At 41.3% G+C, this 14,156-nt stretch overlaps 1 protein-coding gene and 1 long non-coding RNA gene across 2 annotated transcripts; both read left to right on the top strand.

The window, feature by feature from the left end:
* The first annotated feature begins 6,667 nt into the window (after window positions 1-6,667).
* LOC137041484 (uncharacterized) lies at window positions 6,668-7,315 on the top strand. Its single transcript, XR_010898108.1, has 3 exons — window positions 6,668-6,692; window positions 6,815-6,915; window positions 7,247-7,315. It is a non-coding gene; the product is annotated as an uncharacterized lncRNA (long non-coding RNA).
* A 545-nt stretch (window positions 7,316-7,860) lies between these two features.
* On the top strand, window positions 7,861-13,844 carry LOC137041053 (adhesion G protein-coupled receptor F4-like). Its single transcript, XM_067416978.1, has 11 exons — window positions 7,861-7,943; window positions 8,061-8,255; window positions 9,776-9,976; window positions 10,065-10,217; window positions 10,441-10,616; window positions 10,706-10,876; window positions 11,294-12,640; window positions 12,843-12,884; window positions 13,008-13,097; window positions 13,193-13,256; window positions 13,594-13,844. The coding sequence occupies exons 2-11, from the start codon at window positions 8,105-8,107 to the stop codon at window positions 13,842-13,844; spliced, it is 2,646 nt and encodes an 881-aa protein (XP_067273079.1). The 5' UTR covers window positions 7,861-7,943; window positions 8,061-8,104.
* Window positions 13,845-14,156: the final 312 nt, after the last annotated feature.

The following is a 14,156-nucleotide window of genomic DNA, read 5'->3' as shown; positions in this document are numbered from 1 at the left end:
TCGCTTCGGGCCATTCATGTCCCTGGTGTGCTGAACCAGACAGCCGACGAGCTCTCTCGTCAGCCGACACCTCCGGGAGAGTGGCGACTCCACCCCCAGGCGGTCCAGCTGATATGGGACCGGTTCGGAGCCGCACAGGTCGACCTGTTTGCCTCTCCGGACTCGACCCATTGCCAGTGGTACTATTCCCTGACCGGGGGTACCCTCGGCACAGATGCACTGGCGCACAGCTGGCCCCGGGACCTACGCAAGTATGCGTTTCCCCCAGTGAGCCTTCTTGCACAGACTCTGTGCAAGGTCAGGGAGGACGAGGAGCAGGTCTTGTTAGTTGCGCCGTATTGGCCCAACCGGACCTGGTTCCCGGAACTCACACTCCTCGCGACAGCCCCTCCTTGGCCGATTCCCCTGAGGAAGGACCTTCTTCCTCAGGGACGGGGCACGCTATGGCACCCGCGTCCAGACCTCTGGAATCTTCATGTCTGGTCCCTGGACGGGACGCGGAGGTTCTAGATGGACTCTACGAGGCGCCTCTATGCTCTGAAGTGGAACCTGTTCGTTGAGTGGTGCGCTTCCCGCCGGGAAGACCCCCGAAGGTGTTCGATCAGTGTCGTGCTTTCCTTCCTGCAAGATGGGTTGGAGAGAAGGCTGTCTCCCTCCACCCTCAAGGTATATGCTGCAGCAATAGCAGCGTACCATGATGTAGTAGAAGGTAAGTCCGTGGGGAAGCACGACCTAATCGTCAGGTTCCTCAGAGGTGCGAGGAGACTAAATCCTCCTCGTCCATCCTCGATACTCTCTTGGGACTTAGCTCTAGTGCTCAGAGCACTTCAGAGCCCTCCCTTCGAGCCTTTGGCGTCTTGTGAGCTTAAGATCTTGTCAATGAAGACAGTGCTCCTGACGGCATTGGCCTCGATCAAGAGGGTAGGGGACCTGCATGCACTTTCGGTCAACGAATCGTGCCTAGAGTTCAGGCCAGGTAACTCTCACGTTGTCCTGAGACCCCGGCCCGGATATGTGCCCAAGGTTCCTACCACTCCCTTCCGGGATCAGGTGGTGAACCTGCAAGCGCTGCCTTCGGGGGAGGCAGACCCAGCCCTGGCTTTGCTGTGTCCGGTCCGCGCCTTCGCGCTTACGTTGACCGGACCCAAAGCCTTCGGACCTCAGAGCAACTCTTCGTCTGTTACGGAGGCCAGCAGAAGGGAAAGGCTGTCTCCAAGCAGAGGTTAGCCCACTGGATAGTGGATGCTATAGTCTTGGCCTACCAGTCCCAAGACGTGCCTTGCCCGTTCGGTGTAAGAGCTCACTCCACTCGGAGTGTTGCTTCTTCCTGGGCGCTGGCTCAAGGCGCCTCGCTGACAGACATATGTAGAGCTGCGGGCTGGGCGACACCTAACACGTTTGCTAGATTCTATAGCTTACGTGTAGAGCCGGTATCTTCCCGCATCCTCCCCCCCATTGGCCAGGAGCGTTAAGTGCCCGTTCTAAGTGTCGGCTTGCGAAACGCCACTCCCGCCCTCTGGGCCGGATACGTGCGTCTATTGTCTCCAGTCGTGTTCCCCTGGAAACCGGCTAACCCTGTCGAGCTCCTCCGTCACCCCTCCGGTGTCAGACGTTGCGGACCGTCTGACGCCAGGCCTGCACCCGTATGCTTGTGAAACGTGGCTGTAGGCTGGGTTCCATATGTAGCGGTTCCCTCACGGCAACCCCATATGTGTATTCTTCCACGATACCAGCTACCCTTCGGGCTAGCCCCGTGTCTTTCCCTCGACAGAGCCCGCTCTGTCGTCTCTGGGCGTGTTCTTTCCCCCCTTCAATCAGGCTGGAACCACCCCAGAGACTGCCATATGTTGCACTACCCTGCCAGGTTAGTCCTTATGTGTATTCTGCCACCTCTCCTTCCCTGAAGGACGTGGCCCCGCAGCGTACCCTCTCTCTCAAGAACGAGGTAGGCACGCTTTCCCAGCGTTATCCAATAGTCATTCTGAGTGGGTCTTGCAGAAACAGCAGTGACTGTACTCCCTGCTTGGAGCCCTGACTTCCGTACCATACTAGACGGTGCAGTGCGCTCAAGCAGGACGCTGGAAGGGCCAGCATCCTGGCGTTTTCCATAGGGATCCCATTCGTCGGTTCAGTTCTGACGTACGTCGAACGTGACCGACTGAAAGGGAACGTCTCGGTTACGTATGTAACCCTCGTTCCCTGAAGGAGGGAACGGAGACGTACGTCCCGTCGCCAGATGCTGTGCTTCCGCTGGGAGTCCGGTCACCTTTCGGCTCCTCAGCAGGAAAAGCGCTGATCTATCATTCCACTTCCTGTTTTATACCCGCGCTGCGGGGCGGAGCGTGGAATGCGTGATCGCATGCCAAATTTCATTGGCTCGTTGTTAGATGCTCGAAGTAGGATTGGTCTCTAAAGTAAGATCCCATTCGTCGGTTCAGTTCTGACGTACGTCTCCGTTCCCTCCTTCAGGGAACGAGGGTTACATACGTAACCGAGACGTTTTTATTACATTAGCATCATATTGTTATGCACATTTTTTTCCATATCTTCCTGTAATATAGATGTGAATGAATGTCTGAAGACATCAGAGTTCTGTGGTCCAAACTCTCGTTGCACCAACTCATTTGGGAGTTACAACTGTTCCTGCTTGAGTGGGTTTACTGTAACAAATAGAAATCAACCAGTCAGCACCAGTAACCCATGCAATGGTGAGCATGTAGAAAAAGTATAACATAACACATTTAGAAGTGGGTTCTAGCTTGGCATGTGTACTGTATATATGTAGATTTAATTTGACTTCTTTTTTTTAAAATTACTACTGAATTTCTGTCAGTTTCTTTTTGTTCTACATGTTTCAAAGTTGACGTTTTGATGGATGATATCAGGCTGGACATTTAATCCTGTCAGCTTTATAATTTATTTTAGTTTAGTTTTACTCATGCCTGTTATTGTAATATCAGGCACACTGCAGTAGGATAGTTTTTATGACATTCGCATCATATTGTTATGCACATTTTTTTTTCATATCTTCCTGTAATATAGATGTGAATGAATGTCTGAAGATATCAGAGTTCTGTGGTCCAAACTCTCGTTGCACCAACTCATTTGGGAGTTACAAATGTTCCTGCTTGAGTGGGTTTACTGTAACAAATATTAATCAACCAGTCAGCACCAGTAACCCATGCAATGGTGAGCATGAAGAACATATATAATACATATACATTTATACAGTAAGTGAGTGTCACATGTAAGTTCTGTTTTCATTCAGTTTTTAGTGTTGTGTTTCAGTTTAGCTTCTCATATTGTTTAATTAGTTCAGTCATCTTTCTTATTATTATTCTTCTTAGAATTTTTTTTTTTTTTTTTTTTTTACGCTGGTCACAAACTATTTTAGTGCATTGACTCCACCCTCAGTTTATGTATAAGCTCTAATGGTTTACATGCTATGTCATTATATGATGGAGACTAGGCACACTTAGGATGTGAGCACCCTGGTGTCCAGAGTTGCAGAGTATAGAATCTTATGAAGGTGTGAGGGGTGGCCCACCCAGCCGCTTCGCATGAAGCGGGACTCCAAAAAGGTGGGCCACAAAGGGCACCATGCCTCTGGTGGAATAGACCCTCGCGGCTATAGGTAAAGGCAAATTGCGCACCTGATAAGCCACAGCTTACCAGTGAGGTGGAGAATGGAATGCCTGAAGAACCACTGACCATGCCACACTGGATGGTACCTTGAGCACATAGATCAGCTTTGGATGTAAGATGGCCTTAACTCTGCCAGTAGCAAACTCTAGGCAAGTTGGCCTGAAGGTCTCCCACTCTCCTCGGAGAAGTAATAACAAGGAGAAAGGCTCTCTTAAGTGTCAGACTTAACTCGAGCAGTTCGAAGGGAGCCATAGACAGTCCTTCGAGAACCACTGCCTTTGGAACTCTGGAGTGAGTCGCAGGCCTTATCCTCCAAGCACCACGGAGGAAACGTACAACCAGATGTTGCTTCCCCAGAGGCCCATCACTCACAGGAGCGGGGAAAGCTGCAATGGACAGTGGGACCAGAACGACATCCCAGTGCTGAAATGTCGTCTATGTAATTCAGTATACGGATGCCCTGGAGTCTGACGCCCGTTTCACACATACTCCGTCTGCAGTGCGTGTGCGTTGCGTATTTTTTTCCGTACCCATGTTAACGGATGACAGCGTTCACACTGCACGCGGATGCAGTCCGTCAGTCCGTTCCAGGTGCGTTGCGTCTGCAGCAGTGCACGGATCGTTTTCGTACCGAGTCTATTTTTTGCTGCGCTGCGCTGCGTTGCGTTGCTGCATTAAAGTGATAGAACATTTTTCGCATTAAAATAAACATGTACTGACGCGAAAATCTAGAAATTTCAACACGGATGCATATCATTTAAAATATACTCTTGTTTCAAAGTCAACACATGGCTTTTTTTCTCAAGTAAAGCAACAAAACGACACCTTACCTGGCATTGAGGTAAAAAAAATGTGCCATAATGGAGAGCACTCGTACTTTCTTGGAGGTGAAATGCAAAGTTATTTTTGACCTGCAGGATTTATTTTAAAAGGGTGTAAAAACGAAAGAAAAGACGAGAGTCGGCTGTTTTTGAATAGACTATTCTAAGTTTCTAATTTAAAATGTTTATGATTTTAGGCTATAACCTATGTTTAAATGTTTTGCCTTTTGTGTGAGCTAAATCTAAAGTATATTTATATATAAATATGAATTAATGAATTGAAAAAATGTTGTTTAAATGTAGGCTTGTAGCCTACGTTATCCTGTCTACTCAGAAAGATTAAACAAAGAGAATTGCAATTCTGATGAGCCATGATCAGTAACAACTTCTGGATTTTAAATAAAAAATCATTAATAAATGCTGTGTTTGTGGTATGTAAAAGCGGATCAGTTGCGGCCTGCAAACGCAGCATATGTGAAAGGACTACAGGGTGTGGGGCTCCTGCAACGCACACGCAACGCAACACGCACCGCACACGCACTGCAGACGGAGTATGTGTGAAACGGGCGTGAGAGGAGCCAGAGCTGCATCCATACACTTGGTGAAGGTGAGATGGGAAAGAGCTAGGCTGAACGGAAGAAACGTCTTTCAGATCTACCGTGATGAACAAGTCCTCAGACTGGATCTGACTCACGATGGTTAGAATTGTGAGCATCTTGAACATTAATCTCCTTAGAGAATGATTCAAGTGCCTATAATTGGATGCAACCCCCCCCCCCATTGAACAATTAAGGCAGACACACTAGCCTGCAGTGTTTAGTTATGATACAACTACATTCAACATGGCATATAAAGATGCCAATCAGAAGTATTTATGTGGTGAAGCATCAAGTGCATCTCCGCCCCAGGTGCAACCCTGCGCCATTCTGAAGGCTGCAACCAGGTGTACTTACATATACATGCTGCTTAACCAAGTTTTCAGATTGTGTTCAAGGGTTGCCATCTTGGAATTAAGTTTACGACATGGCTTAAATGAGGCATAAGCTTAATGTTGGTTCAGGAGTAACTGTAAAAGTGGTTCAGTGCTCTGTGACTATCTGTCTACAACTCTGCAAAGTATTGCAGAAAGCATTTATGATGTGTGATGTCTGTGCGAGCAGGGTGTGTAACAAATACATGTTGCAGTTGGACATCCTAATCCTCATATAAATCACAACTGTATGTAATGAATACAAAGATTAATTAAGTATTGAGAAATATTGCTGAAACCTGTTTATTCAATGCAGAATTTTTCAAGTATGGATAACTGCAGTTCCCTTTAAGTCGGTGACATCCGACGTACATCTCTATTCCCTCCTTCAGGGAATGAGGGTTACCATACATAACCGGGATACTTTGAGTAATGGGTGTGCCAAGCGGTAGGGACGTGCCGAACGGTTTCTCATTGTTGACGAAAGCTGCCTGTTCCTGTTGATATACTCTTAATCGCTATCAGCGCTATTGGAAGCAATACATTAAGCATAATTCTATTATACCAAATAAAATTATTTGAACACAAAAACAACGTTAATGATATTAAGAACAATCAATAAAAAAATAAAATAAAAAAAAATACTAAAAACTTTCAAAAGTACCTCTTCATGGCGTGGATTACTGACGTCATCATTATATTGTTGAAAAAATAAATAAATAAATGAAAACAAATAAAATAAAAAAGATAATTGTTTAGTAACCTCTGTTGAGTGGCATTAACCAATTTAGCAAACAAACCACTCTTTATCCACTAAAACATTTATTCAGTTTTCAATTTAATTTGTCAAGGGCTTGGGTTCACAAGTCAACAAAAAAAGAAAGTAAAAAAGAAAGAGAAGATTAAGTAATTACTAAAGCTGTAAGATATAACTGCAAAGGAAATACATTTATTTTAACAAGCTATTATAATAGAAACCGTTTAGCACTCCCTATCATTTGGCCCGCCCATTTCTCCAAGCTGCAGCTACCCCTGTCTCGAATTTGAACATATATTAAGTCAGTGACCATATTTTGACACCAAGTCATTTCAGTTTATTTTACATTTATGGCTTCTTGAAGTTATATATTCAACACATAAACACATAAATGTATTGCTTTGCATGTTTAGGAAAACAAATATATTATCTGTTTGGTATTCATATTTTTGCTAATCTATTTTTTATTCAGCAGTGTCACCAACAGAGCAGCAGACAGGTACTGTGAATCTAAATATTGTGTATTATCTAATTATTAGTATATTAATATTGTTTTAAGGATTGAGGAATGTTATTTAAGCCTGTTGATACAATGCACATAAAAATACATTTGTTTTACAGTTATTGGAATGTCACTGACAATAGATCAGACTTTTGACATCACTCTTATTGACCCTAATAGTGAGAGTTACCAATATTTATATGGAAAAATTGCACCAGTAGTGAGTATTCTGTTTCATAATTAATTAAATGTATATTTTTGATGATTTTTGTACAATACAACTTTGAATACAGCTTGAATATAATTTTGAAGACGTTTTAACATTTTATTATTTTAAATGAATTATATTTAATTCTATTTATTTATTTATTCCCTGACATCCATTTAACCATCCAAATAACCTTATCTTTCAATAACAAACACTTTGCAAAACTTTGTAAGAGAGAGACTTGCACAACATAGTGATGCCATATTAATAGACACAATAACTTTAATTTTTTATAATTGTAACATATGTTCAAGCATACATTTGTTATTTTTGCTTTTTACAGATTGAGTTCACTTATCGTAGTTTGCTACCTGGCTACATTTATGGTTCTGCAAAAGCCACTGGCATCAGGTATAGTCCACCAGGACCCACTTTATATAAGGTGGCCTTAACTGCTATGTACTAACATTGAAATTAATAATTTGATACAATGCACTTATAGTGTACATGCTTTTTACTCAGTGCTTACATTTTTAAAATGACCTGAATGTATTGCATCTGTAATCAATTTCAGTAGTTACATTTGTAATTACACTGTTGACACTTTCCTTAAACCAAACCCTAGCCTTAACGTTACCCATTCCACCACACATGTCCCTAACTTTACCCGTATCTCACCTCAATAGCAGCAAAAGTGTTTTGCAATACAGTATGAACACAATAGTACTTGAAAAAAATAAAAAATAAAATAAAAAACACTTGTTTAATCTAAGTAGTAGTTAAGGCCACCTGATATAAACTGGGGCCAGCACCATTTTCACATCATTCCTATTTAAAGCTTTTACTCAAATCCATTTTCAATAAAGTATGTTTACATTGGGTGGGTTGTGTTTCACTCCACAGGCCTGGTAGTATTATAGCAGACTACACAATAAGTGCAACATCTGCCAACCTTGATTTTAGAGCAGCACATGCAAGTATCTCTGATTCTCTAAGTGCAGAAGGAATCATTTTAGCTGAAGATGCTTTTGCTCAAAGTGGTAAGGGTAGTCAGTGCCTGATCTAAAACCCACATTTCATAGTTCCATCAAATGTATAATTGTTGTTTGTTTTTGTTAATTATTGGGTGATATGAGCTGTATGGTTTTTACTTTCAGAACAAAAGAATTTCAGAACAGATGACTTGTATCCTCTGCAAAAGATGGACCTGATCTGCACACAGCCAGTCTTTGCAAATGGAACAATAAAATGGAAAGTGAATAACAAAGATCCTGCACTAGACAACACAAGATACATCATTTCAAACAACAACAGCACTCTCACTGTGAAAAACATTAGTGAAAGTGACAGTGGTGAGTGATGCAAGGTTTATCTTTGTCCTCTCAATATTACATGGCATGATGGCAAATACTTGATTGATTTTAGAGTCCTGTTTTAAAAAGCAGACTACTGTAAAACTTTACCTTAATTTAATTTAGCTTTGATATACTATAGCATATGATTATACTACATGGTGATATATATACTATATTCCCAAAAGTATTGGGAAACCCCTCCAAATCATTGAATTCAGGTGTTGCAATCACTTCCATGACCAAAGGTTTAATTAAGTGCATACAGACTGCTTCTACAAGTCCATTTTTGAAATTTCCTCACTACTAAATATTCTGCGGTCAACTGTTAGTGGTATTATAACAAAGTGGAAGCAATTGTGAACAACAGCAACTCAGCCACAAAGCCACGTAAAATTACAGAGCGGGGCCAGCGCATGCTGAGGTGCACATGTATGCAGAAGTCACTAACTTTCTGCAGAGTCATTAGGTACAGACCTCCAAACTTTGTGTGTGGCCTTCAGATTAGCTCAAGAACAGTGTATAGAGAGCATTAATGGAATGGGTTCCCATGGCCGAACAGCTGCATCCAAGCCTTATTTCACCAAGTGCAATGAAAAGCATCGAAAGCAGGGGTGTAAAACACACCACCACAGGACTCAGAGAGAGCAGTGGAGAGGTGTTGTATGGAGTGACAAATCCCCTTTCTCTGTCTCGCAATCCGATGGAAGAGTCTGAGTTTGGTGGTTGATGGGAAAACAGTGCTTGCCTGACTGTGTTGTGCTAAGTGTAAAGCTTGAAGGAGGGGAGATTATGGTGTGGTAAGTTTTTTTTTAGGGGTTGGGCTTGGCCACTTACTTCCAGTGAAAGGAATAATGATTTAGTATATCAAGACATTTGAAACAATTTCATGATCCCAACTTTGTGGGAACAGTTTGGGGATGGCCTCTTCCTTTTCCGACATTACTGCGCAACCAGTGCACAAAACAAGGTCCATGAACACATGGATGAGCGAGTATGGTGTGGAGGAACTTGACTGGCCTGCACAGAGTCCTCAACCCAGGACACTTTGGGATGAATTAGAGTGGAGACTGCAAGCCAGGCCTTCTCGTCCAACATCAGTGCCTGACCTCACAAATGCGCTTAGAGAAGAATGGTCAAAAATTAAATAAATAAATAAACACACTCCTAAACCTTGTGGAAAGCCTTCCCAGAAGAGTTGAAGTTGTTATAGCTGCAAAGGGTGGGCAAACTCCATACCAAACTCCATACCAAACAATTAAGATTGGAATGTCATGTGTTGGAGTCTTAAGTTGAAGTTGAAGTTCATGTGCATGTAAAGGTATAAGTCCCAAAACTTTTGGCAATATAGTGCATGTCATAGAAGATGCTGATATAACAACATTGTTTAATTATGAAACCAATCAACCAATTAAAATTAAGCTACAATTATAGGATGTTTATATTATGAACATGCTCTCATTTACAAAAATTATATTAATGATAATTTTGTATACATTTGTTTTTCTTCCTAAATGCAGGTCGATACTCATGCATCATACAACTGAGTACAATACCATACATTCAGTGGCAAAACATTGTTATTAAACAACGCCCCACTATCATTGTGGGTAATAATTACCGGGTTTTCCCATGCAATGACAGCACTGTCCAACTGAGATGTTCTGTTGATGCTGGCTACAATGTTGAGTGGGTCCTGAATGAAGCAGTACAAACTTCAGGTTTTACATACAAATCGGTTGTACATTTTTATAAAAGTTATGGAGTAGTTGTTATTTTATATGTTTTTAATATTAATATGTTCTCTAGTACCTGCATCAGGATCGGATATCATATTATACTATCCTACTAAAAGTGGGAATTGTAAGGAGGAAACCTTTACATGCCGTCTCAAGGGTCTGCCACAACTACTTGAGTACAGTTACAGCTGGAGCAGTGTCACAGTAAAGACAAGCCCAGAACGTGAGCCTTCAGTTTCTTATTCTATCAGCATCATGTTGCTTTTTCTGTGATGATTTTATTGATCTAGAATGATCTTTGGATCACACCTGATCTTTTGTTGTTGACTGTTTGAGTCCTATTATTTACTGTATTTTACCCTGGCTTCTGATGCTATTGCATAGTGTGCGAGCACCTTTTACATCAAATCTGTTTCCTTTTGACTTTCAATCAAATACTTCTCCAGTTTATGACTGTATAAATGAAGAACTTGGACTTGGACAAACAAATGATGAAAAGAAAGGAATCTGTGGAAGTGGCTTTAAAGGCACCAAAACATACAGATGTGAATCATCTGCGTGGAAACAAATACAGGAAAACTGTGTACTTGAAGTTATCTACAACCTTAAAAACAGAGTTGGGGTAATCTATTGGCCGTGTATCTCCATCTATAATCATCTGGCCATTTTGAATGCTCCTAATATTTATATTTTTCCTTCTTTGCAATTTAGACCTTGCTTGTGGAGGAGATTCCAGATTTTATGGCTGCCCTCAGCAATGCCACATCACAGAATAATGTTAATATAACACAGTCTCCTGCTACTGTCCAAGCAATTGTGGATATACTCTTTAAAATTGCTGATTTGTCACAAGCTACTTTGATCAATAGCATTGTGATGGAGGTATTTATATTCACATTTAAGCATTCATGTCAAATATAATGTGTACGCTTATTGTATAGAATAGAATTGAACAAGATAATAAACATTTTTAATTTGCAACAAAAAAGACAAAGTAAAAGATAAAATATCTTTAATTCAATGTAATTGTCATTCTCTCTATTATAAATTAAACTGGTTCATTATTATATTATATTATATTATATTATATTATATTATATTATATTATATTATATTATATTATATTACTTATATAATTTTATTAAAATTTGGCACATCATATTTTTGTATCAGGGTATAATATATTATATCTTGTGTTGTGTCTTATTCGATTATCAATATATTATATATCAAATAATTTTAATATTTTTTTATAATTAAACTTCATCATATTAAATATAATTTATATTTGATTTCCAGAATTACCTGAAAACTGTGAACATTATTGTATCAGATAATGTAAGGGATACGTGGAACACACTAAACAAAGGAAACACCACAGGAGACACCAGCATTCGACTTCTGGGCGGTATTGAGAAGATAAGCGATCGTCTCAAAGATGAGTTTGCGATTAATGAAACATCCATTCAGCTGAACAGAACTACAGTTAAAAACTCATTCAGTATAACATCAACACTGCCAAATTCAACCACAGAGATTGTAATACCGCAGGTTCCTAATGTGACTACCATAACCATCATAATCTTCACAACTCTTGACAATGTCTTACCTACTCGTAATACTAGTAATAATAATGACACTAATAATTCAGATGTGCGCATCAATGGAGATGTGGTTGTTGTTAAGGTTGAACCAACACTTAATAACATTTCTTTTGCCTTTGACATTACTGATCAGTCTTTGAAAAATCCTCAGTGTGTCTTTTGGAACTTCAGTCTTGATGCATGGGATTCCACTGGATGTGAAGTAAAGCTCTCAATGAATACAGCAGTTACGTGTGAATGCAACCACACAACCTCTTTTTCAATCCTAATGTCACCATTTTCCCTTGATGATAACAAAGCCTTAGCCTATATAACTTACATTGGTGTTTCTATTTCATTGGCCAGCTTAATTTTGTGCCTCATTATTGAGACTATCGTATGGAAGTCAATAACTAGAAATGACACATCCTACATACGACATGTCTCCATTGTCAACATTGCCGTGTCCCTGCTGATCGCAAACATCTGTTTTATCATTGGAGCCGCAGTCGCAGAACAAGAGCAGCCAACATCCGTGGGTCGCTGCACTCCAGCGGTTTTCTTCATGCACTTTTTTTACCTGGCTCTTTTCTTCTGGATGTTAATTTCAGCGCTGTTGCTCTTTTACCGGACAGTCATGGTCTTGTCCCAAATGTCAAGGGCCAGAATGATGGCCATCGCCTTCATAGTCGGTTATGGTGCGCCTTTGCTCATAGCGGTCGTTACTGTTGCGTCAACAGCTGGACCACAAAATTATATCACAAAACAATATGCATGCTGGCTGAACTGGAATGAATCTAAGGCCCTGCTGGCATTTGTGATTCCAGCTCTCACTATTGTAGCCATAAACCTTGTGGTTTTGATTGTGGTTCTGTATAAGATGTTGTGGAGAGGAGTTGGTGCTGCAACTCAACCAGATGAGAAACATGCCCTGGTGGTCATTGCCCGATGTGTGGCCATATTGACTCCTATCTTTGGACTAACATGGGGATTTGGAATTGGAACCATGGTGTCCCGTGAATTAGGCATTCATGTTGTGTTTGCACTCCTCAATTCACTGCAGGTATTTAAATGCAAACTTTAAAGCAATAATTGCAATGCAAATAAATAATGCAATAACGATTATAATATTCTACCAATCCATTATAAAGCATCATAACAACCAATTATAATGCAAAATTAGTTATTTACAATGTTATGAAATTGAGATTATTGAAATTATTTACTCATAACATTTTCCTCATATATTTGTAACACTTCTGCAGGGATTTTTTATTTTGGTGTTTGGAACGCTTTTAGACAGCAAGGTATGAATTAAATGTGTATTACTTTCAATTTGACAAACCATTTGAATTTTTTTGTTAAAATGATCTTAGAGGCATTCAGTTTTACTGCAGTGCTTTAACTCATTTTGTCACATGTGGTTGCAGATCCGTGAGGCACTGGCAGAAAGCCTGTCACTTAGGAACCTTACCAGCCTTGAAGCCTTAAGAAACCTTACCAGCTCTAACCGTACCAGGGTAAATGACAACAAAACAATGTGTCTGATCCATGAGTTCTCCTAATGGTAGATGTACTAGGTTTACAGCTGATATCGTAAATCTTTACATTACAGAGTGCTAGTGCAGGACCATCATCTTCAAGCAGACTGGGTTTGTTTAGATGGAAACCCAGGCCAAGTAAGTCATACTGTTTATATTGTGTATATATTAAGGATACAACAATATAGTTAGCCCATGGTTCAATACCTCCGTTTTTTAACCACGGCTTTCGGTTCAGTTCAGATGGCTTAAAAATGTTTTTTTTTTAAAGATTTACACAATTTAAGTAATTCCATAAATTTAATTGAATAGTAATATAAGAATTGAACAATCCTTAATAATTATTCAATACATTTCTTTGAGTGTACAAAAGATAGAATGTGTACTTCAGCTTAATAATAAGATATTTACTCAAAAGCAGATTGTGGAGACATTTGAATCAAATTTTATATACATTTTATGCAATTATATATAGAAAGGAACATGATGCTTCCACCTTCACTGTGCTCGATGGGGGCATGGCTAGAGGGTACACTGGGGTTGCAACTGTGTCCGCAGAGCGCCTTCGCGTGGCGTAACGACACAAAGCACCCGTCCAAAGCCTATAGGTTCTCGTCCACACTGGTGGGCAAGGCCTATAGAGCTGCGGGCCAGGCCGTGTCCGCTTTGCATGCTATGGCCATCCTTCAAGTCCATCAGGTGAAGGTGCTCAGAGACATGCACTAGAGTAGTGCTGACCCTGCTCTCATGCAGGAGCTGCGGGCAGCTACTGACCTCGCCCTACGCTTGTGCTGTTGATCAGGTGATGTCCACTTGTGCGGTCCAGGAGCGCCATCTATGGCTCAACCTGGCCGAGATGCGTGAGGCTGACAGAACACGGTTCCAGAACGCCCCCATCTCCCAGGCTGGGCTGTTCGATGGGGCGGTCGAGGACTTTGCCCAACATTCTTCGGCTGCGCAGACAAACTGAGGCTATTAAACACATCCAGCTCCGGCGGCCTGCTGCTCCGCCCGCTCAGCTGCCGGCCCAGGTGCCTC

This window comes from Pseudorasbora parva, chromosome 15, assembly GCF_024679245.1.
Source record: "Pseudorasbora parva isolate DD20220531a chromosome 15, ASM2467924v1, whole genome shotgun sequence".
NCBI classification, from domain to species: domain Eukaryota; kingdom Metazoa; phylum Chordata; class Actinopteri; order Cypriniformes; family Gobionidae; genus Pseudorasbora; species Pseudorasbora parva.
The sequence above is the reverse complement of the archived record's forward strand: the minus strand, read 5'-3'. Positions and strand labels throughout refer to the sequence as shown.

Excerpts from the sequence above, each read along its gene's own strand:
- LOC137041053 (XM_067416978.1), top strand. The coding sequence starts at position 8,105 with ATGGACCTGATCTGCACACAGCCAGTCTTTGCAAATGGAACAATAAAA. Across the intron at positions 12,885-13,007 it reads GAACGCTTTTAGACAGCAAG|ATCCGTGAGGCACTGGCAGA; the intron begins GTATGAATTAAA and ends ATGTGGTTGCAG. Across the intron at positions 13,257-13,593 it reads TAGATGGAAACCCAGGCCAA|AAAGGAACATGATGCTTCCA; the intron begins GTAAGTCATACT and ends AATTATATATAG.